Genomic DNA, 22,188 nt, shown 5'->3' on the forward strand with positions numbered 1-22,188 from the left:
GCTGTGGTGCATCTGCTCTGCCATCTTCTCCCGAGTCTAGACTTTTTCCCATGCGCCAATGAGGGGTGGGTGTCCTGGGAGAGCTGCATCTGCCAATTGCCCATGGCCCAGTGGTATAAGACAAGATGACAACCTTCAAAAGGCAGCTCCTCTGCCGCATCTGCTCACCTGCCCACCACACCGCTGTCATTTGCCTGACATTCCAGCACTCCTGACGGCAAGAAAGTCCCTCAGCACGCCTCTATCTGTTCATCATCTTGCAGCCAGTCTCACGACTCTTGTTACCTACCTTAGTCCTGGGTTCCTGTTCTTTCCGAATCCTCCATAACCCTGATCGTCCCGACAACCTCTACACATTCTTCTTCGACACATCCCGACAATCTTGGTCCTAATACAACAATCTCCCTGTTTCACAAACATCACGAGCCACCCTTCCACCGTTCAACCCAAGAAAAGAAAAAGAGCGGAAAAAAAGCAGAGGTACGTCCCAGGTTTCCTACCCAGCTCCGAAGCACAGCTCAGCCCACACCCCTGGTCGGCGCACCCGCACAAGCACCCGCTGCCCGCACCCTGCAGGTCACGAACCACCACCCCTCGTCATCCTCAGGACCCAGCTGCAAGCCTGCACACGCCTGCACGCAACACCCCAAGCAGTGCAGCACCTCTGAACAAAACCATCGCCTTTCGTCACCAGATTTCTCAAAACCCCGCTATTTTACCCTCTACCCACCTCACCTAATACCAACCGACCCAAGCTGATCCAAACCCAACTAAAAAGCCAACAACCTGACCGACACATCTCTCACGAGACTAGATATCACCACTTCTACCTTTGCTTCACCCAAATTCCAGCTCTTCGCACACTAACTCAGCTTAGTCTGCCGTTGTTACATAAACCTTGAAAATGGCCGCCATCGTCGAACGCAGCCCCCCTACGCATTCCCCTCCTGGTCCCCATCCCAAGCGACCCAGAGGTGAGTAATTATTCTGCATGGTATCGGTCATCGAAGACCTCAACGCCAACTTTGAATGAGAAGCTCGCAATGACTGACCACTACCTACTGCAGGTATTCTCAAGAATTCGTACCAAAAGTCGCCCCCGACATCACCCGGCGAAGCCGACCTCACCGAGAAGGAGCTCACCCTCGTCAACACCCAATACAACGCTGGCCACCGCCGTTCCTCTTCTGCCGCACGTCCCTCGGGCTCCCGCCGTCAATCCAGCCGAACCCCCTCCCAGCAGGGTGACGACGACGAGCAAGATCTCGAGTCATCCCAGCGCCTCAAGTGGGACGAGGCCAACCTCTACCTGACCGAGCAGGAGCGCACGTCAACTATGAAGATTGACGAGCCCAAGACTCCCTATGCGAAGCACTACGATCCCACCGAGGACCCCTCGGACGACGAGGAAATGTCGGAAGACCCCAACGTTGAGAGGAAGCCTCGCACAGCTCGTGCTGGTCCTGGCGTGGAGGATGATATCCCTATCATGTCGCTTGGCGAGCCGGAAGAGGCGGTCCCGGAAAGCGAGTCGTCCAAGGAAAAAGCCCTCAAGGCCGTCCACGTCGACGAGAACGCCAGTGCTCACGGCGACGATGATGAGCTGGCCGGCCTTTCGCCCGAGGAGCGGGAGAAGCACCGTCGTTTCGAGGAGTTGCGCAAGAAGCACTACGAAATGAAGGATGTGGCCCACTTGTTGGGCCACCCCGAAGAACTGGAGGAAGAAGATGACGAAGAGCGCGCCGCCCGCGCCGGGCCGCCTCCCGTCCCTGCTCTTCCCCGGCCGAGTGAGGCCACCAATGGCCAGGCCTGAACTTGAGCCTGAGCCTGAGCGGCGGATATCGCTGGCTGATTTCTCCTTTAGCCGGCACGCCGTACCGAGGAGGACGACACGGGAGACGCATTACGAGCATTTTCACGCACTGTTGACGCTTTTTGGAGTCGAGATGGAGATTAGCATCCGGCAACGGCGTGGCACACGAAGAAGGAGTTCTGGGTGGATATCACGAATGGGGATTTTAGCGGCGTTCCGGGGCCTTCGTGTCTGTAATCGTCGAGTTTCGCAGTCACTGCAGCAGCCTGCTTCCTGTTCACCGTCGGCAGCGTCTTTGCCGCCGTCAGTGGAGGAGAGGAGTATTTCAGCACGACTAAGTAGGCTTTTTGCTTCGGCCAGAACCTGGCACTTTCAATAGAGTCTGAATTGTCCTATCAACTCTTGTCTGTCTCATGATATCCATCATTGTGGTCCATGGGAAGAGGAAACCAGAAAAAAGTATCATGGAAGAGTCATGATACGTATATGCGCCTCGCAATGCCTATTCGTCCTGCTATCTCTGCAACATGATTGCTTACAAAAGACCCTTGCGCGCCAACTCAATCTTCCTCGCCGCCTCGCCTGCAGCAAAGCCACCTCTCGAAACGCAGATCCGGTTGCCGTCTGAGAGCTCGAATTTGTCCTGGTTCGCGGGCCACGGGCAAGGGCAATGGTGGGGGAAGTGGACGCAAGCGAGAGTATCGGGGCAGAGGTAGTGTTCGCAGTAGGCTATTTTCGTTAGTAATGGGGTATTTCTAGAGGCTTTGAGGGATTAAAGGATATATCCTACATCCGTCGTATCGTTGCTGGTATTGTGATGAGTCGCTCGGGACATTTTGGGGCTGCTGTTGCTGCTGCTGACCGCCAAACATCTGGTCGAAGAAGCCAAACTGGGCCTGGGCCGAGCTGATGAGGGTCAGGAGGACCAGCGGGAGGGAGGCGAAGAAGCGCATTTCGTCGGTTTAGTGTTTTCAGGTATCAGAATGAATGTACGAGCAGGTCCTCTCGGGATTTTCTCTCGTGATTTTGATCAAGGTAACCGCTCGAGGTGTTCGTCGTCGTCTTGTGCAATTTCGCAATAACCTGTGCCTGTCTGCGCGAATGCGCCTACGGAGAGCTGTCCAAAAGGCCATCTTGGACCCGCCCCCGAAATCCTTATCGCTATCGCAACCCGCTGACTCAGCCGGAAAAATACTCTCAGCCCATCTCCCTTGGTGCACGCAAAGCTTCAATTGGCGAGAAGGCAATACCCAGTTGAGTTGCCAATTGACGATATATGGGCAGCTCGTCCACGAAGCACACCTCATGCGTCTATTCCAATTGCAGCGGCCCTTGATGGCCGCTGCTGCCGGTCTCTTGCGGACGACCGCACCGATCCAATCGACGACATCGATCGCCGCTCAGCTCCTCCGCGCCGATGCCGCCAACGCCCTCGTGGCCGGACGAAGATACGCCTCCGTCAAGTCGCAGGGTGCCTACAAGCTTGCGCCCAAGAGGACGATACCGAAGAAGCTGGGAGCGAAGCGCACTGGTGGTACGTTTGTTCTGTTCTTGTCATTCACATTGGGCTGGGTTCAGTGGAGAACTCCATGGCCATCACCACCATTGAGAGCTCGATACTAATAACCTGCTCCAGACCAGTATGTCATCCCCGGCAACATCATCTACAAGCAGCGCGGCTCCCTCTGGTGGCCCGGCGAGAACTGCATCATGGGCCGTGACCACACGATCCATGCCATGGCCACGGGCTACGTCAAATACTACCGCGATCCCGCGCGCCACCCTGACCGGAAATACATTGGTGTCGTCTTCAACAAGGATGACGTCCTCCCCTACCCGACGCACGCCGAACGCAAGCGGAAGCTCAACATGTCGGCGCACACCATCGCCAAGCCCGTCGAGACGCCCGCCATCTCGGCCTCTGGCATCCCCACGCAGATTGTGCGGCCCGCGCCCCGGACGGCCAAGGGCGCGCCGACCCAGCCCGCGAGAGTCCTGAAGCTGCGGGACGATTACTCGTACCGCGAGGATAACTGGCGCATCGGACGGCTGGTCAAGATGAACATTGGCGGCATGAGCCGCAAGGCCAAGCTGAGGCAGAAGAGATTCGCAAGGGAGCGTAACTTGTCGGGACAGAGGGAGGCGCAGGCCAAGTTTGCGGCGATGGAGGTGGACGAGTGGACGATTGCGGCGTCCAAGAGGCTATCGGAGCAGAAGAACGCCGCCACTTTGGCCAAGCAGAAGAAGCAGAAGCAGAAGGCGCAGAAAGTGGCGGCCAAGGCTGCCAAGTCGCAGAAGAAGCGGTAGTCGATCGACTGCGTCTTGCTTGGGCCATGAGTGGAAAATACATGTGAGAGTAGGCGAATTGGGATGATGTGTATCATGGCTACCGAGGCGTAAATGTCATGGGGGTCATCTTGAGTGTAGAATATCTTGTACAAATCCATACTAGCATCCACGATTTTGGTGTCACTCCCATCAACCTGCATGCTGATACAGTCTTTCTAGCATTCCCAGCCTATCAGCCAGATCTAGCTCAGGATTCTGACATGAAGACAGATATTTAGACAGGTGCCGAAGCAGCTCAGAGATCGACACTCTGAGGTACCTTTCCTTGTTGCAAGTGGAAAGGGGCTCTTCGGTACAGCCGTTGGCACTTACTTTTTTTAACGACTTCCCGTCGAGGTCGCGTGTGGGGGAAGCACCTGTCGAATTGCCATGTACCCAACCACCAGTTTTAGGGGAAAGGATACCTGAACCTAGCCACATGCGTTCCCAGCAGTCGCGTTCCCCGTCGCGTCTCCTTCAACGTCCATTTTCAACCTTCAACCTTCTCTTCACTCTCTCATTGCTCTTCACGATCATACGCCCAGACGTCTGCCGAAATCTAATTCTTATTTGCTATAATACCTGACCTTCATATGCATCTTAAACCACCGTTTGCCTCCCCCAGTTCGATGCGAAACAGTTGAAAGTGACAGGACCTGGACTCGACCCCCGCAGCAGCATCTCCAATCTGGAAGTGCGCGTGCAGCTGCATGAGTGGGCAGCAACCTCATCTCTCAAGTCAAAGGATTCGAACAATGGCATCTAACGCTCAGATCACACAACCATCTGGGCTCTCACGTTCATTCAACCACGTCGCATCACCAGTCAGTACGGGCTCGACAGCCCAAGCAAACCATGCCACCCGCACAGAGTCGCCTTCTTCCGCCTCCGGCAGTGGGGAACCTTCGGGCAGGAAGATGAAGCGGACCGGAGCATCGAAACCGCTCATAAGGCCGGGTCTTTATGGAGGACAGGCACCACCTTGGGCAACTTCCTTACTAGGCGGAAAGGCATTTACGGCGCCTACTCCATCGTCACCTGCTTCTGCTCCTGCTCCTGCTCTTGCTTCTGCCCCTGCTCAAGCTCAGGCTGAGAGCAACACCAACACACCAGAGCTAGAATCCGCTCAACCAAGTTCAGGTACCGAAGCTTCCGAAGACAGCGGTAGCTCGCACTCAGGCAGCCCGGAACCAGCTTGCATTGTGAGCGACATTGCTCAGCCCGACCCCGAAGATCCACTAGCAGTCAAGGCCGAGGCGGTAGTTTCGGAGGGCAATTCGGATTCCGACATGACGCGCAAGAAGAAGAGTCTTGCGCGGCATGCCAAGATCCAGGCTCTGCAAGATTCGTGGGCCTCTAGTAACGCATCTGGAGGTCAATCAAGTTCTGCTGGACAGTCGGCGAATGCAAAGGACTGGCTTGGTGGTGAGTCAACTTGCTCATTTCAGTTCATGCCAGATTGAGCCTCATGGGCGCACTCCGTTTAAGATTTGTTCTCGACGGCGCTTCACGGAAGAACTGATTCGAAGTTGCCATTTACTAACACACCTCGCAGGATCTGCATCCGAAGCGTCGTCCAAGAGAAAGCACTCTCTGACCGGGAACTTGGCGGAGGGTGATGCTAAGCGGCGGGCAACGGATGCTGGTGTTCATGGCGCAACGACCATAAAATCGCCCGATGAACCGTCAAATGCGATTGCTACGGAGCAGGACCTGCTGAACGCCCTCGGGGTCGGGAGGCCAAGTATCATGAAAAGTACCGAAGACGGCTCGTCCCCGGCGATTGCGACGGAACAAGCACAAGTCATTGAATCTTCGGACGAGGATGTGGACTACGAGGATCAAGCAGAGACTGACGATGACGTGACGGATGATGACGAAGAGGAAGAGGTTGCAGAAGACCTGGATATCGACACCACGGGAACGCCATCTGCAAAAGCCACCCTGGTAAGAGAAGCACTGTCTAGCCCACAGAGTGTCACTAACAGGTGTGCAGCCAACGTCCCAAGGCTCCGACCAAGAATTTACTTTCACGAAAAACCCGCATCCTCGCGGGTATCTGCAGTGGAGGACGCCCAACGGCATCGAGTCCACATGTGGTGCCATCATCCCTACAAATTACAAGTTCCATTCTGACCCCAAAAACCCTTACATCTGTCCGGTGCGCAATTGCCGCGTCATTTTTCCCAAGTGGAACGGGCTTGGAGCACACTTCTGCGTAAGTCTTTTCTTCGGTGATCCCAAAGCCCAGTAAGATTAACAGAGTACAGGCAAAACATCGCAGCTCCAAGTTCAATGACAATCTCGATGGGACCCTGTCGTTCGTTGACTACTATAAGAGGGTGGGCACGAAATACGCGGCTCCCATTGTAGTCTCGCAGAATCTGCTTCGGGGCGACGAGCCTCCCTTGGCGGAGCCAGTGGCTGCTGGTTATAAGCCTGTATCGGGCCCGGCCAGACCTCCGAACCCAGCCCCGTGGGGTCCGACCTCGAAGCCTGTGGATCCGGCCCCATCTCGGGCTATTCCCAAGTCATATCTGAAGAATGCCATGACGGTTATAAAGCCACCTCTTGTGGCCCCGCCTTTGAGCCAAAGCGTTGCCGTCTCGGATGGCTCACTACTCACGTACCTGTCCGGCCATCTTTCTCCGGCGTATAAAATACCGATAGAGAGGCCGGACGTGAAGGCGCTGCTCAAGCTGCCTCGACGGCGCTTGTTACCTCAAGCTTGGAAGTTGAAATACACTGGGATCGGACACTTGGCGCCCCTCGCCACAGTTGCGCTTCTGATCTTCCTTACTGGCGATATTGCGACACCATGTTGCCACGTGTGCTACAAGCACAGTGATCCCTTTGAGAACTTTCTCCAGCCTTGCGTCGTCATGTCCGCCGCGGCTCCTGGTTTCTTGAAGGAGATTGGAAACAAGGCCTGCTCAGGATGTCAGTGGCGATCCAACTTCCGCAGAGAAAGGAACAATTGCTCCTTCTTGTCCTCGGGCCAAGGAACATCAAGCCCACAAGTGACTCCGATAGCACCACCTACACGATCTACGGTTGCAACCCGCTCCGCGTCTGCGACAACCGCTGCTGACGTATATGCCCTGCCATATCCTCCAGCATCTCAGCCACCTCCCAAAACCTCTATTCCGGTGGCTACCTCTTCCCTGCCGCCATCGACACAGCCGGCTTCAAGCGTTCACAAAACTGATAGCCAACCACCCCTTAACCCGCCTAGGAGAATCACGAGGCACTCAGCAGCTACTACTCCACTTGCTGCCGAGTCATCAATGCCTATAAAACATGCCTCTTCGCTTAGTGGCGACCCGATGCCAGCCGACACCCTGGAAATGGAAGACTGGGAAGTTGCCCCAGGCCGGATTCGTGATGAACGCAGCGAATCTGCAACGAGTACGTCTTCCATGTTCTCATCTAACTTACAAAATGATGCTTACTATGTCCTAGATGTGGCCTTTTCCAACTCCTATCTCACGAGCAACCAAGTGGTGACTGTCTCTGAGGACATATCCTTCAACGTCATCGTCATCAAGCCCGGAGAGTCGCATGAATGGACCGCCGAGTCAGAGAAAGTCCGCATCTGCTCCCTGGCCGCGGGCAAACTTAAGGTGAAGCTCGAGAACACGGAGCCGTTTTCAATGGGCCCGAACGGAATGTTCAAGATGAAGCCCGGCACCGCCTGCACTGTTTGGAATCGACTCTATGTCGACGCGGTGGTGCACGTCACCACTGTTTCGTCCTTTTAGAGCGAATGCTTCTTTGGGTTTGAGCGTGAATTAGGAGGCGTTAGGAGTCACAGAGGCCCGCATACCGTGCCTAGTCTCTAGAACACCATACGGTCGAGACATCATGCATCCCAGGCCACTTGCTTGGAGTCTTCTTGCTGGGCTTTAGCAGGTAGCTTCCCATCATCATTAATCAGATTGCGATCCTTTTCGGGATCTTGACATTCTTTTTGACTAGCATTATCAGGACGGGTCTATCTCATGTGTCGTGTCGCCTTCTCAGCAGCTTTATAGTTCATCGCATCACACCTGCGCCGCTTTTTCACCAAGACCTTTTTCATAGTCCACCACCTCGCCGCTATGGGGCATGTCGACGGCCTCGATGATCTGCCCCTCGCCTTCCAGCTCTTCAGGCCTTATATAATCTTTGGGCTCAACCCATCCATCCTCCATGATCGGGGGTGGCCAAATCTTGCAGGACATCCAGAAGGTAAACCCGGACAGGAACAGCCCAACCCAGTACGCAAAAAAGTAGAACCTCGTGACGCCGTCGGGGGCCGAAACGCCCATGTTGTTGAGGAAGCCGTAAAAGTTGGGAATGATGCCGACGATATAGGCGACGTAGGCACGGATGTTCCAGCCGTAGGAGTAGTGGTAGGCCCCTGACTTCATGGACGTGAAGCAATCCGGAATGCTGATGCGGCCGCGGCCGATGATGTAGTAGTTCACTAGAAGGACGCCCGTGATGGCAGAGAGGAAAATTTGGTAGGATGAGAGGAAGGACACGAAGACGGAGGCAGAGCCCTGGCGCTTGTTAGCTATGGTACTTGGCAGTTGGGTCGAGAACTGTTGAGAGCTCAGAATTTCGACGAGACTTACCAGCAGGAACCAAGGGTTGATGGCAAACGAAATGATGGCGCAGACGAAGAAGCCCCTTCGGACTGTAAGATATTTGGGGAACAAGGCCGCGATATCGTTACCAGCCGGCAAGGAGTTCTCAAAGATGGAACTGAAGATGCAGCAATAAGCGAAGCAGCCGGCGATGAAGAAGCAGCCAGCTCGATTGGCAGCTGTGTACTCGGCCGTCTGGAGATTGTCCAGTAGCGTCACTGGGTTCCAAATCAACTCGCCAAAGATCAACTCGCTAGAGGCGCAGACGAGGTTTCCCACCGCCGCCACAATGAAGTTGGCCACGGGGAACCAGAAGAGGTTACCGACAATGACGTCGTTCTTCTTCTTTGCATACCGCTGGAAATCGGCAGCGTTACTCGCAAAGGTAGCACAGTTGGCCGCGCCGAGCATCAGGAACTGCACAATGAGCCACGCTCTCTTCGACCCCGTCGCCGTACCGCCCTGCCGGACGACGGGACCGAGACCGCCTGCTTTTGTGGCCGTCCACGCGAGCATCGCTACGGCGGAGATAATGAAGACGCACAACTTCGCGTAGACGAGCCCGCGCATCTTGGGGACGGGGATGATGAGGAATGCGCAGGTGATGAGCCAGAAGATGACAAAGCCAATCATCCCCGCCGTCGTGAGCGCCGATCCCTCGCCCATTGTGTTGGGAATGTTTGCGATACCCGGGATGATGGCGTGGAGCATTACGTAGATGCACTGGCCCCCTTGCACGGCATTCACACCATTCCAGACAATAGCCATAACGGCACGATTAAACGTCGGCCACCACGCGCCGTAGACGCCGAACGCGGCGCGGCAGACGACGGGGTATCCGACATGGTAACAACTGCCCGGCCGGCCGTTGAGGGTGATGATGGCGGCGATGAGGCATTGCCCTCCGAAAGCGCAGGCGAGGGACTCCCACATGGAGAGGCCGAGGGCCTGGGCCGTGGAGGAGGCGTACCAGTTTGATACGGTGGCGGTGGCGGAGAACCAGAAGGTGAAGTAGGTCCATTGGGTCCAGGTGCGGTCTGCGAGCTTGAGGGGGCGGAGGTCGTCGTTGTCGAGGAGGGCGTCGCGGCCGTGGATTTCGGAGGTGCCGCCGGCGGCGGGGACGCGGAGGCGGTTAAGGATGCCCATCTTGTGTGGGGGGGTGCGCCGTTGAGGCACGCTTGATTCCCGAGGCCGGATGATACTCGACTATGGATGCTTAACTGTGATGATCACGGTTGAAGAAGTGATGCCCGCCCACCCGTACAAGTTGCATGAACGCAAATGCAAAAGGGAGATACCCAGAGGAGCTCAATGCTGCCTTGACAGCGACTTATACCAAATTACACCCGACAGAATGGTAATCATGTCGGCTATGGAGTCGCGATCGGCTGCTGCATGCTGATAACCCAAGATACTAGATCCTTCAAGTTCGAGATACCGGAGGCATGCGGTTCATGTGGGGGAGATAAGCTGTGCAGGGGTGCTGACGAGTCTCGATGGTCGACACGATGTGCAACCTACCACAAAACGAACTTTCCCATTGCTGTATTACCTTGGTATCTACGAATATCATATTGCGTGAACTGTAGTCCTGTATACAGCTACTTTATTCCATATGTGAAGGACTACAGTAAGACCAAGCTTCACCAAAGCCTCTCAGCTCATGCCAAGTACTTAGAGGATCGGCTAAATTTAAGTCAACGGGGAGAAGAGATACCCCCGGGAAACGAAGGACCCCTGTGGCTCCGAAGACGGGAATCAACCCCGTACCCCACACGGTCCGTTGTCGGCCCATTTCCCCCGAGAGCGATAAGCGGCCGTGCTGAGCGGATTTCCCGATTGTCTCCAGCGAACCGCGTCGCACGCCATTATCTTTGGCTATCGTGCCATTCGTTCCTCTCCAAATCCCAGACGATCTCCGGCTAAGACCGCCGGACGACATCTCAACTACCGGACAAGGTTTGATTCATTCCGTCTGAGCACTTAGTTCACCCGGAGGCGTTAATCGGAGTTGACACAACTAAATCTTATGCCGGAATACTTATCGTGAGTGTTGATTTCAAAAAGAGACAACTTCACGAGACTCAAAAGGGGATCCATTGCCTCGACTCTATAACTTGGAGACCACAACTTCGCTCGAGATAGACTCCGAAACAGCTCAACTCAACAATTGAACTCAACTGGACCAATTTCAATCTCACAACCCGCAATCATGTCTACCACGATAACTGAGACCGCCCCAGAGAGCTACAAGCTCGAGCTCATGTCCGCCTACGGCCCCGTCTACCGCGACGTTCTCAAGACCCCGCCTCGAGACTGCAACGCCGCCGAGGTCCCCGTGATCGACCTCTCCAACATCCGCGGCACCGAAGCCGAGCGCAAAGCCCTCGCCGCCACCATCCGAGAAGCGGCCGAGAATACGGGCTTCTTCTACATCAAGAACCACGGCATCCCCAAGGCGACCATTGACGCGGCCTTTACACAAGCGCAGGCCTTTTTCTCGCAGACGAATGAGAAGAAGGCTCTGGTGACGCAGAAAAAGTCCAAGTTCTTCAACGGGTGGACCGAGAAGCGCGCTGCGCAGATTTCGCCGACGGAGACCAAGGATCATCGTGAGGGGTTCAGTTTTCGGTATGATCCACGGTATGATCCCGAGACCAAGAACCCGGATGCCGTGCCGGAGAAGGTGAAGCCGTGGATGAAGCATGAGGACTTTGTCTGGGAGGGCACGAGCCATTTACCTGGGTTCAAGGACGATATGATTACGTATTGGCAGGGCTGTCTGACGCTTGCGAGGAGCTTGATTCGGGCTTTTGCGTTGGCGTTGGATGTGCCTGAAAACTATTTTGACGATGTCGTGACGTATCCCGGAAGGTATGTCTCTGAGACGAGCCATGTTGTGATACCGATTCCGCTGAGCAGACTGACAATTCCACAGTGACAGCGTCTGCAACTACTACCCAAAGAACACGGAAGCGCAAGATGCCACGATCGACGTCGGCCTGGGCGCTCACACTGACCTACAGTGCTTCACCCTCCTCTGGCAGGACAGCGTCGGCGGGCTGCAGGTGCTCACAAAAGACGGCCAGTGGATCAAGGTGCCGCCCGTCCCTGACACCTTCGTAATCAACATTGGCGACTTTTTGCAGCGGTTGTCCAATGACAGATTCAAGTCGACGGTGCACAGAGTCTTCAACTACGCCCCTGAGGACCGGTATTCTATGCCCTTCTTCTTTGGGTTCAACCACAACGAGCAGTGTTCTGTGCTTCCTACCTGCACAGATGAGAAGAACCCGCCCAAGTATGAGCCGATTAGCTGTGGCGATGTAAGTTGCAGAGCCATCTTTTGAGTCTATGCGGAATTGCTAGTTGTGATACTGATTTGGTCATGTAGTGGTGTCGTTTGCGATTTGAACGGACGTTTGAGTTCTCGAGATCAAAAGACTCGAAATGATGTTGTTTAAAAGCGCTACTATTTATACTAATTCTATCTCTTCGACTGTTCCCGACTTAAAACACGATTCTAACAGTATATCTGAGCAAGTGGCCTTATTACGTAGGCATCTGCGCTTTGCCAGTTCAAGAAGTCCTATCCGGCTGTATGTAATGCCGCTACCTTCGAAATCATGAACGGGTCTGATGTGAAGGTACATCCAGGTAGTCTCATCGCCTTCACCCGCTCTTGAAATCAGGGCAAACTTGGCCTCGTCCTCCCAGACCGAAGTAGCAAGACTTGTCGCTCTATCAGGAGCGTAGTCCAGCACAACAATAGGAAACGTTTCATCTCTTGTTCTTTTACTTAAGCCAGTGAAAACAGGACATCTCATGCCAACCGCGATTCGCACGCCAACGTTGACAGAAGTCAGTTCAGCGAAGTACGTCAACTTCGACAAGCTCCCCTCTCGAGGCATTCTCACTTTACCACGGCAAGATGCCCAGGACCACGATGGTGGCCCTTTGTTCTTAGAGTATTCGGAGATTGGCTCCATGGAGGGATTCCCATTATGCCATAGCAAGTCCAAAGGGAGAGAATTTCTCCAGATCCCAGCAAGGTAGCTTTCCATTTCTTGTCCAGTCCGGCGGCCATATTGGATTGCGAGACCCATTATCGCGGGTAGCCTGTCTGACTCCTGAGTCAGGTCTAGTGTCGTGTACCTCTCAACCAGCCGGCGCCACCAATTACGGAGGTTTCGTGCCGCGTGCTCCCCTTTGTCGTCTAATGAGGCATAGTATGCCATCTTGAGCGGCATCGGCAGGAACGAATAGTTCGGATCATCTGCCCGCTTAGAGTCATAGTACCGGTAAGATGCCTGATTGTACTGACTCATCACGCCCTCTTCTCCCTTAAGATTCAGCTGACCCGTCATGCTAGAAAGCCTGCCGCATTCGCATTGCGAGCCTTCGTAGCACTCCCACATCACTTCGTTGGGCGCAAAGACGACGAATCTACGAGATAAGAGTCTTTCTTGCATCACCCATCCCCTCGTCATCAGGTCTAGCCTGCTAGGCGGACGAAGACTCTTCTGTTGAATGACGTGTTCTCTCTCGGCCATCTCACACTCATTCTCGTGATCCGGTAGCCTCTTTCGCAGCAACAATCTTGGGTTCTGGCGGTGAGGATTGGTAACGTCAAATCCCTTGTAGACGCGCTCAGCTTCAGCAAAGCAGCCATCAGGTCCGGCCGCCGCTGCGACTGTTAGGAGTGCACCCTCGTAGACAGAACACATCAGCTTTGATTCTGCATCCCAGTCTGCAACACTGTCTTGGACGATACACAGGCTGTCGATCCAGACATATCGGATGGGCTCTTCGTGCGGGTGACCTTTTGCATACCATGAGGCAAAATCCTTGATGAATACGATGGTGTCCTGAAAGTTTCGGGTAAGAAAAGACCAAGGGACATTCGTCTTCAGCGACCCGATGTTGCTGCTCACACATCGTGGCATCTTGGAAGCTTCTATCCATCGGTGACTGAGAGCAATATAATGGCTTCTTTTGGTGACCCCTTCAACCAATAGCATGTTGTCTCTGTCCGAGATATCGATGAGGCGGGTTGGCATTGGGTGTATACTGAGGCCACTGCCACAGTCCGGATGGTGCGCGACACAGTCGTCGAACCAAGTGAAGATCTTCTTGAAAGCATCTTGAGATCCCGTGTGACCTACGATGGGAGGAGACTCGTAGGCATGGGCAACATATACGGGTAGCCGGTTGTAAGCGTTGGGGTTGAGGAAAGAGATTACATATCGCAGCCAAGACTCCATGTAACCCTGCGCCGGTGGTAGTGTTGTTTTAAGCAGTTGCAGTTTTGATAGTACGTAACCGCCTCTTGACCTTCCTTTTCTCGCAGTAAGAACAACATTTGTGCCATCAACGTTTGCATCGAGGTAGAAAAGGGCATCGCGCATATTTTCCGAGTCCACATCCTCGAGGATATGACTGAAGAATGAGATTGTGAAACGAGCTACCCAGCAGCCGTGACAACGGCTTTCGTACTCTGGTTCCAGTAAGCGGCGGTCGGGTTTGAATTTGGGATCAAGTCCGGTCCGGGGGTCCGGGCCGGGTGGCATGTCAGTGGAGAAGAAGGATAGGCATATCGCACATTCTTCCGTCTTGTAGACCCATGCAGGCAGAAGCCGCTGTCCCAGTGATGACATGACCCAGGAGATACGAGGTGCCTCGCCAAGGGGGAAAGATTGGCGGCCAAAGAGTCAAATTTGCAACAGGCCTGTATGACGTGCCCGTAGGCTGGGAAACAGGTCCTGAAATCAACGCAAGTTGGTCGTTGGAAGGTCTAAAAACAGAGCTTGACTTGTGACAATCATTGTTGTGAATCGACAACTTTTAGGCTCAGTACCCCGCTCGCTGGTTTCGTGGTTCGATGCCTGCATACCATTTGCAGACGAGGGTGGCATCACGTGGGGCTGTGACATTGGCATTGCAGTAGTGCTGATTGGCAATCGATCCATCTGATAGCCAGCCCATAGATGAAGACGTTCGTGCTGCCAAAAGGGGAACGGAAAAGAGACTTGACATTTTGCGAGCTGCCGAGTTCCTGTGAAAATTTCTCTTGTCTTAGCTTATATCGACTGAAGCCTGACGCACAGTGAACTTCCCAACTGGCTCCTAGCTGGGTGATAATCATCCAGAATGTTACGAAGCTGGCAGAGACTGTGCCTACTAGATATATCCTTATTTTCATAATTGATTCATCAAGCAAGTCACAAAAGGTCAAGGTAGCATCAAGTCCCTTTTGCTCGTCGGCCTTTGTCAGACCCCAGCTCCATGCCCCAATTCGGGCAGGTAAACTGAGCTCCAACTGCATGAGAGGCGAAGCCCAGTCCGAATTGAGTGGACCAACAACCAACGAGCTTCGTTTGTCTACCTACCTCCAACAATAACGGTGTTATATTTGTTCACGGCGTAGCAGCCTGCGTTAATTGCTTTCCATCTTTTGCTTCCTCGTATGCAGTCCAACCTAGGATTTCCAGGTGGAGCAACTGGTCATAGAGTTGGTTGGTGGGAGTTCAGAACAAATGGTACTCTGCCGCAGGCAGGTTTACGGTTTGGGAACTGGCTTGCTGCATGTTGTACTTGGCGACCACGGGAAGGACCCATTTGTAGTACTTCACCGAGTCTTTCCAATGATGATCCAACGCCAAGCCATGAGTTGCCGACAAGGACTCACTTTCATAAAGAATCAGCCAGGTACCTCTACGCCATTTTGCCCTTTACAAGTCGAAACTTTGTTAAAACAAAACAAATTCACAACGCGTCGATCCATCATGTTTGGTCAAAGAAACAGCCACTTCACAGAAAGTGGGCTGGACTCTGATCCCGAAGAAGAACCTCGCGGGCGGCTTTCAAGACCAGTGTCCGCAGAAGCTATCCCACATTTCATCTCGCGCGAGAGAAAGGGATCACCTGGGTTTGACCAAGCACATGGTAGGAGCTCAACGAAGATTGATCACACTGAATCACTGCTCACGGGATACCAGACACGCCTGTCTCGTGCGAGAGCTTTGGCAGCGCTGTGCGCCCAGTCATGGCTAGAAGAGAACATTACCAGCCTAGATGTTCGCTTACCGAGATTGAGGGGAATCCTTTAGTTACAGCCTTTCCATACGATCAGACTTCCACGGCACGGCCGAAGTCTGACTTACCTGCTATAAACATATCAATCAACAGAAAGCCAGTTTCCACATCCACGGTCAATACCCTGGATAGTCGGGGATATCAAAGTCTAAAACAAGGCTATTTGGGCGACGATAATGCCAACAAGTCAGGATGTGCACCTTTTGCGATTAAGCCGCTGTGGCGTGTTTGGAACTGGGAGTTGTTCTACATCTTTCTCAGCGTATCCTCATTCTTTTGTACGTTGGTCGAGCCTTTGCAATCAGGGAAGACTTGTGGAAACACAAACTAACCATTTGGGCTTTAGTGATCGTGGCGGTCCTCTGCAGCTACGACCAACAACCTTTACCAGACTGGCCGCTGAATATCACTCTCAATACCTTTCTGGCCTTTTTCACAACACTAGCAAAAGCGGCCTTCCTGTTTCCCGTATCAGTCGCAATAGGTCAGACGCAATGGTCATGGTTCCTTAAAGACAGACCTCTTCACGACCTGCATCTGTTTGACCAAGCGAGTAGAGGGCCTTGGGGGTCGGTAATGCTGTTGAAACGCATCAGACACAAACACTTCGTTTCTCTCGGTGCATTTCTGATGGTCATTAGCGCCCTCACTTCGCCTGTTACGCAACTTGCCATCAAGTATCCCGTCAAAGACTCTGTGGCCCCACGAGAGGAAGCCAAGGCTCCAGCCCTACGTAATATGACATCCGAGGACGATCGCATGAACATAGGGTCACGACATGCTTTGATACTGGCCACTTTGTCAGACACCACCAATTTCCGGGAGCCTGTTGCACCCACAGGAGCGTTCTGCTCCACGGGCAACTGCACCTTCGAACGGTACCAGTCTCTGGGCGTTTGCGTGAAGACGGCAAACATCACCGAACACTTGCGGGTCGAGGAATTTGATTCTCCTGACATGATCGACACTCTTGTGCTTGGTTATCCGAACCCTGATGCAAAGGTGTGGCGAGCGTCTCTCCCTAGCGGCTTGGAAATGGCTCACCAAACACCAATGTCGGCCATGGTCGATATGCTCAACGGGAGTGAGACTTTTGCTTTCCAAGACGACAGAGATCTTCAGAAAACTAGGATATCATCTTTCACCGTCATCTACACCAACCCGACTGAGCTTAACGATACATGGTGGAAAGAGATCTCTGAAGCGGTAGGAATGCCATTTGCGTCGGACGCCATCGGCGCAATCCACGATTTTCGTCACGAGGCAATGGAGGTCATGTATCATCTATGCGTCCAGACGTATGAGACAAACATTTCCATGGGCATTGAAACAACCACTCTCGTCGAGACATCTGCTGTACCCGTTGAACAAGAAGATCCCTTCTTTCTTGATATGCGGTGCAAGGCACTTCTTGCGCAAGCTTCGCGTACGTGTAACCAAAGCGTCGACCGTTGGCACGAAACACTACAACTCAAAGATCCGAGATTTTTGACAAGGCTGAGCGATAACTCGACACTTGAGGAAGAGCATTTCAGTGCAAGCTACTATTCACTAGAAACGATGTCCTCCATGTTAAAGACCGATGCCGTGGGCTATGCTAGTGCAAGCTACGTCACCAAAGAGTATCGGGATACAGCTGTTTTCTTCCGTGGACAAGAGTTCATCAAGACTCTCTTCGAAACTGTCATATTTGGGATCGACAACATCATCAACTCCACTCTGCGCCAAACTTGTCTGGAGAATATTCACACCAACATTGCAACCAGCTTGTCATCACAGTAAGTCAGTTATTCGTTAAGAGCTTATCATACTGCTTTTGACCGCCATCAACAAAACTGTAACTTCTCTGACCCTCACTACTTGAGCAGTATGCGAGTCAATCGGCCACTGAGGTACACCGCGAACTCTTTCAACATCTCTGGCGAAGCATTGACGCAGGTTTCATACGTACACATCACCTGGGGATGGATAACCGTACTTGCCGTTGAAATCGGAGTTGCTTTACTCTTCTTGGCACTCACAATCATCAGCCAAAGCAACTTGAACAGCGGCCAAGCATCGAGCAGGGAGGAGCGTTACGCGTTCCGGGAAGCCAAAAATTCGTCCTTGGCAATGTTTGTCGCCCTTGACGAAGTTTCTCGTGCCAGAGCAGGCGGTGGGCTTCGGCCATTGGATGAACTCAAAGGTGCTTCTAAGTCTCTGAGGGTTCGTTTTGAAGGTCGCCAGATGGTCACGTCTGATGAGACCGTTGTCGAAACCTCACAAGTGGGCGGTCGTAGCATCTGATAGCGCAATTGAGGAGGAGTAGAATCTCATTTGCATTGATTCTAGATAATACAATATCAAGTCACTGGGAAAATAATTTAGGAGGAAGAACTAATTGTTTATGCAACAACAACGCTCCTCTTAGCCCACCGAAACGCTCAGCTCCCCTTCATGAATAATGTTTCCCAGTAACCGACGAAGAGACGTGTGCAATGCGATACGGCAACGAATGTCCATGTCGAATGCCTTTGACTGAGGGCACTCAATTACGGTGTTCTTTCTGATGTATCAGCTTCATCTGTTCGTAGCCTAAGGTAGGCTGCCACCGAGGGGAATACTCACCAGCAAGGATTTCTTCCCGTTTCAGCTTCAAATCGCCATCGCCTAATTGAAAATCTACCTCATGATCATCAGGGTGTTCGAGATGGACCCAATCGTTCCCAAATGTTCGAAGACAGGCAACGGTTATCCACAGGTGTTCCATGCTGGCCTGGCCCTTACCACAACCAGCATCCAACAGGCACTGAGTGATGTAGTCATCCGAAAGTTTCTTAGGCGCGTCGAGAAAGCATGGTCGCAAAATTTCCTTATCCCCGCAATGAGCTTGAGCGATTATGGTGTCGCCCATTCGATGGAGGCACTTCGCACGGGGTATCCAAGGCGTGGCGTCCGACGGAAGCGGTGGCGTAGTTGCGGCTGGTCTCGGCTGGTCAAAACCAATGGTCAACAGAAAAGACGGCAGTGCCAGAGGAGGACGCATAGTCGGATGTCTAGAAATATGGGATGATATTGTTTGTGGTGGGTGTGTAAGGTGCTAGTTAATCGTGTGGGTTCCTAGCCAAGGCAATGTTGACACGGGCGCAGAGAGGCTTTTGTTCAGCTTATTTGAATGTTTCAACTCGGATCACTTGCCAGGGAATTCTCCAGGCATCCAATGGACGAGGACAACAGTGTGGAGTTTTACTAGGGTAGACAAGGCAGCTCTCATCACAAGTGCTGACATGCGCCCATTTAGGTAGTCTAAAGCCCCTGTTCCGGTGCCCGAATCTAGGCATACCGTCATCCTGAACTGTCGTAATTGCAATTAAGATTTAAGCATAACAAAACTCTAAACATAAACATGCTTAAGTACTGCTCTCGAAGATTTTCTTTAAGAACACTCAGGAGGCTGAAAGCCGCGCTGTGTGTCTAGACATGGAGTCACTGTCTCTTGAGCGAATGTTGGTTGTGGCCGCCAGACGTTGCTTTCCGTTCGAATTTTCGTTTGGTCCTCAAAGCGGATGGGAAAAGTAGTGGATGAAGATCTACAATTTTCATGAAGTCGAAGGTGAAAAATGCCATCTTTAGGGTAACCGACTTCGTAACGGCTACGGCTTGTTGTTCATTTGTTCGGCGGTGGTAACCAAGTATTTATCGGCTAGACACCATTAACCAGACGCCCTATGCTGATGATTTCCAAGGAGCCACCCAAAATCATTCATCCGCCCTCTTTTCGTGATATCTCTTGCACAAGTTTGCAATAGGTAATCATAAGTAAAAAGTACACAACTAATCTTTCCCATACGTCACTGGCAGCTTGACCGTACTAAGAGAATGTTCAAAACATCGTGTTAGATGCAAGGAAAGTGGGGCCCGGACAGCACGGTGTGGCTGGCTAAGAAAAGTCCTGCGCACAGTACTTCTATCGTAGTGAAAATTCTGGTCCCTAAATCTCAGACGACGTGCTCTACCAGGACGAATAGAATTGTTGTAACAACAAACAACGACATATCTCGCTTACTCACATCTCAATATACTTCAGGTTTCATAAAATTGTGTCGCTATTTTGGCATCCATTTTTGGTCGGCACCATGGCAGCAGGCGGTGATTTCCAGACGACATCGCAAAGATTTTTGTTGTGGTTCAAGTCGTTGCCGGGCGCCACTTTCCACGATGACATTCAGATCGTCGACTTAAGGGGCCAGAACGCCGGACGAGGAATCGGTAGGTCATTTGTACCTTGTTGACATGACGCCGTTCACTAACAAACTCCCAGTGGCCACCAAGGACATTGCACCTGAGACAGTACTTTTCACCATCCCTAGAAAAAGCATCATCAATGTCGAGACATCCGAGCTTCCAAAGAAGATTCCCCAAGTCTTCACAGGAAATGACGGGGACGACGAAGACATGGAGAATGAGCCCCTCGATTCATGGGGTTCTTTGATCCTAGTGATGATCTACGAGTACCTCCAGGGCGATGCTTCACCCTGGAAGCCTTACTTCGAGGTCCTTCCCGAGAAGTTTGACACACTCATGTTCTGGGAGTCCTCTGAGCTCGAATTTCTCAAGGGGAGCGCTGTCTTGTCAAAGATTGGAAAGGACGAAGCCGATGACATGTTCCGTTCGCGAATTCTGTCGGTCATCGCAGCCAACCCAGCCATCTTCTACCCTGCAGGTGCCTCTCAATTGGCCGAAGCAGAGCTCCTGCAATTGGCTCACCGCATGGGCAGCATCATCATGGCTTACGCCTTTGACTTGGAGAACGAAGAGGAACCGGAAGAAGAGCAAGAGGAATGGGTTGAGGACCGCGAGGGCAAGTCGATGCTGGGTATGGTGCCCATGGCCGATATCCTTAACGCTGATGCGGAGTTCAATGTGAGTAAACCTTGTTTTCTTGTTGGTGACACTACACGCTTGCTAATGACTCGGAAGGCTCACGTCAATCACGGCGACGATGACCTGAGCGTCACCGCGCTCCGAACGATTCGCGCGGGAGAGGAGATCCTCAATTACTACGGCCCTCACCCGAATTCCGAGTTGCTCAGAAGATATGGCTACATCACTCCTAAGCACTCCCGCTACGACGTCGTAGAGATTCCCTGGGATCTTGTGCAATCCGTGCTCAACGAACAGTTGAAGCTCACTGATGAGGTCTGGAAGCAAGTGGTACGTACCGAACATATTCAAGAAGGAGGAAAAAAACAAACGATCTAACGGGAGAATAGGGAGAGTACATAGACCCCGAAGATCTCGAGGACGTCTTTGTCCTCGAGCGTGAGTCAGGAGAGCCAGACTCGGAGGGCCAACTCACGACCCCCGCCAAGGTCCAGGAGGTTTCTGCCGAGCTTGAGGAGCAGTTGAAGGGTATCTTGAAGCTTCTTAAGAAGATGAATGCTGATCTCATTCCCGACAAGCGGAAACGTGACGAGATCTACCAGCACGTTGTTGTGTTGACCTTGCAAAAGCTTCTGGCGCAATACCCGACAACAACCGAGGAGGATGAGGCCCTGCTGGCGTCAGGCAGCTTAACACCTCGCCAGAAGATGGCTGTTGAGGTACGACTTGGCGAGAAGCGCCTTCTAAAGGAGGCTCTTCAAGTGGTGGGTACCAGTGGTACCGTGGAGGAAGCTACTGGCGAGGAAGAGACGGACAGAGCTTCCAAGAGGGTGCGACATTAGTCTTTCTCCGTAAAGAACGAGTGGGGGAATACTTTTTGGCGGGAACGGATGCAGTTGCCTCGCGCTCATCTGCTCCGGAGTTGCCTCGCTGTAAAATGCCAAATTCAACGTCACACAAGCCATCCCATTTACATCGCTTCATGATATTTACTTCCGAAAACACAAGTTGCTGTCTCCTCTCCCTTTCATTCTTGCTTGGTAAAGCGTTTCCTGGGTCCACCTCGCAATCAGGAGCCCATTCCGTCGGATAGGTCGGAAATCCCAGCTGATCCAGCCCTTGGCCACACCGCCACAGCCAGACACATGCCCACCAACTGCGGCCCTCCCAACACAGCGTTGGTTCGCCATTCTCTGCTGTTGGCCAGAGAAACGAGCCCGCTTCACTCCAGAAGACCCCCCCCCGCACTTCAGCTGACCAGTCCTTAGCTCCACGGGGGATATTTCCACCCGATAGGTACTTCTGGGTGCCCGATATCGACCGACTGCAGTTGATGACGAAGGAACACGGAGAGGCGAGACACCGTAAGCTATCCAAGCCTGCCTGCCGTGCACTGATGCAAGGAAGACACAACCCTACGACAGAATCATGGAACAAAACCCGATGGCGCTTACTTCA

General features: G+C 52.9%; 10 protein-coding genes across 10 annotated transcripts; 6 read left to right on the forward strand and 4 right to left on the reverse strand.

Annotated features, from left to right (window-relative positions):
• Positions 1-904: 904 nt before the first annotated feature.
• BDP55DRAFT_732354 (uncharacterized protein) lies at positions 905-1,813 on the forward strand (the record flags this gene model as incomplete). Its single annotated transcript, XM_060579933.1, has 2 exons — positions 905-974; positions 1,068-1,813. The coding sequence occupies 2 exons, from the start codon at positions 905-907 to the stop codon at positions 1,811-1,813; spliced, it is 816 nt and encodes a 271-aa protein (XP_060425301.1).
• A 386-nt stretch (positions 1,814-2,199) lies between these two features.
• On the reverse strand, positions 2,200-2,908 carry BDP55DRAFT_676376 (uncharacterized protein). Its single transcript, XM_060575815.1, has 2 exons — positions 2,604-2,908; positions 2,200-2,542 (listed from the first exon to the last, which is right to left on the reverse strand). The coding sequence occupies exons 1-2, from the start codon at positions 2,764-2,766 to the stop codon at positions 2,349-2,351; spliced, it is 357 nt and encodes a 118-aa protein (XP_060425302.1). The 5' UTR covers positions 2,767-2,908; the 3' UTR covers positions 2,200-2,348.
• Positions 2,909-3,118: 210 nt separating this feature from the next.
• Positions 3,119-4,120, forward strand: BDP55DRAFT_560733 (ribosomal protein L27; the record flags this gene model as incomplete). The annotated part of the gene is made up of 2 exons (XM_060570016.1): positions 3,119-3,347; positions 3,450-4,120. 2 exons carry the CDS (start codon positions 3,119-3,121, stop codon positions 4,118-4,120), a joined length of 900 nt encoding a protein of 299 aa, XP_060425303.1.
• Positions 4,121-4,613: 493 nt separating this feature from the next.
• Positions 4,614-8,090, forward strand: BDP55DRAFT_676382 (uncharacterized protein). The gene is made up of 5 exons (XM_060575816.1): positions 4,614-5,566; positions 5,697-6,088; positions 6,138-6,359; positions 6,412-7,549; positions 7,604-8,090. Exons 1-5 carry the CDS (start codon positions 4,852-4,854, stop codon positions 7,900-7,902), a joined length of 2,766 nt encoding a protein of 921 aa, XP_060425304.1. The 5' UTR covers positions 4,614-4,851; the 3' UTR covers positions 7,903-8,090.
• On the reverse strand, positions 8,091-10,401 carry BDP55DRAFT_676384 (NCS1 nucleoside transporter). Its single transcript, XM_060575817.1, has 2 exons — positions 8,761-10,401; positions 8,091-8,685 (listed from the first exon to the last, which is right to left on the reverse strand). Exons 1-2 carry the CDS (start codon positions 9,916-9,918, stop codon positions 8,185-8,187), a joined length of 1,659 nt encoding a protein of 552 aa, XP_060425305.1. The 5' UTR covers positions 9,919-10,401; the 3' UTR covers positions 8,091-8,184.
• Positions 10,402-10,868: 467 nt separating this feature from the next.
• Positions 10,869-12,433, forward strand: BDP55DRAFT_296443 (2OG-Fe(II) oxygenase superfamily protein). The gene is made up of 3 exons (XM_060566585.1): positions 10,869-11,646; positions 11,711-12,098; positions 12,167-12,433. The coding sequence occupies exons 1-3, from the start codon at positions 10,985-10,987 to the stop codon at positions 12,224-12,226; spliced, it is 1,110 nt and encodes a 369-aa protein (XP_060425306.1). The 5' UTR covers positions 10,869-10,984; the 3' UTR covers positions 12,227-12,433.
• BDP55DRAFT_635951 (uncharacterized protein) lies at positions 12,249-14,429 on the reverse strand (the record flags this gene model as incomplete). The annotated part of the gene is made up of 1 exon (XM_060572841.1): positions 12,249-14,429. The coding sequence occupies one exon, from the start codon at positions 14,427-14,429 to the stop codon at positions 12,249-12,251; it is 2,181 nt and encodes a 726-aa protein (XP_060425307.1).
• Positions 14,430-15,817: 1,388 nt separating this feature from the next.
• Positions 15,818-18,153, forward strand: BDP55DRAFT_560652 (uncharacterized protein; the record flags this gene model as incomplete). Its single annotated transcript, XM_060570007.1, has 3 exons — positions 15,818-16,145; positions 16,214-17,645; positions 17,733-18,153. The coding sequence occupies 3 exons, from the start codon at positions 15,818-15,820 to the stop codon at positions 18,151-18,153; spliced, it is 2,181 nt and encodes a 726-aa protein (XP_060425308.1).
• Positions 18,154-18,273: 120 nt separating this feature from the next.
• On the reverse strand, positions 18,274-19,072 carry BDP55DRAFT_296446 (uncharacterized protein). Its single transcript, XM_060566586.1, has 2 exons — positions 18,475-19,072; positions 18,274-18,408 (listed from the first exon to the last, which is right to left on the reverse strand). The coding sequence occupies exons 1-2, from the start codon at positions 18,890-18,892 to the stop codon at positions 18,395-18,397; spliced, it is 432 nt and encodes a 143-aa protein (XP_060425309.1). The 5' UTR covers positions 18,893-19,072; the 3' UTR covers positions 18,274-18,394.
• A 776-nt stretch (positions 19,073-19,848) lies between these two features.
• Positions 19,849-21,790, forward strand: BDP55DRAFT_676393 (SET domain-containing protein). Its single transcript, XM_060575818.1, has 4 exons — positions 19,849-20,115; positions 20,168-20,769; positions 20,827-21,060; positions 21,120-21,790. Exons 1-4 carry the CDS (start codon positions 19,983-19,985, stop codon positions 21,570-21,572), a joined length of 1,422 nt encoding a protein of 473 aa, XP_060425310.1. The 5' UTR covers positions 19,849-19,982; the 3' UTR covers positions 21,573-21,790.
• The last annotated feature ends 398 nt before the right edge of the window (positions 21,791-22,188 follow it).

This window comes from Colletotrichum godetiae (assembly GCF_030913485.1).
Source record: "Colletotrichum godetiae strain CBS 193.32 chromosome Unknown BDP55scaffold_48, whole genome shotgun sequence".
Lineage (NCBI taxonomy): Eukaryota > Fungi > Ascomycota > Sordariomycetes > Glomerellales > Glomerellaceae > Colletotrichum > Colletotrichum godetiae.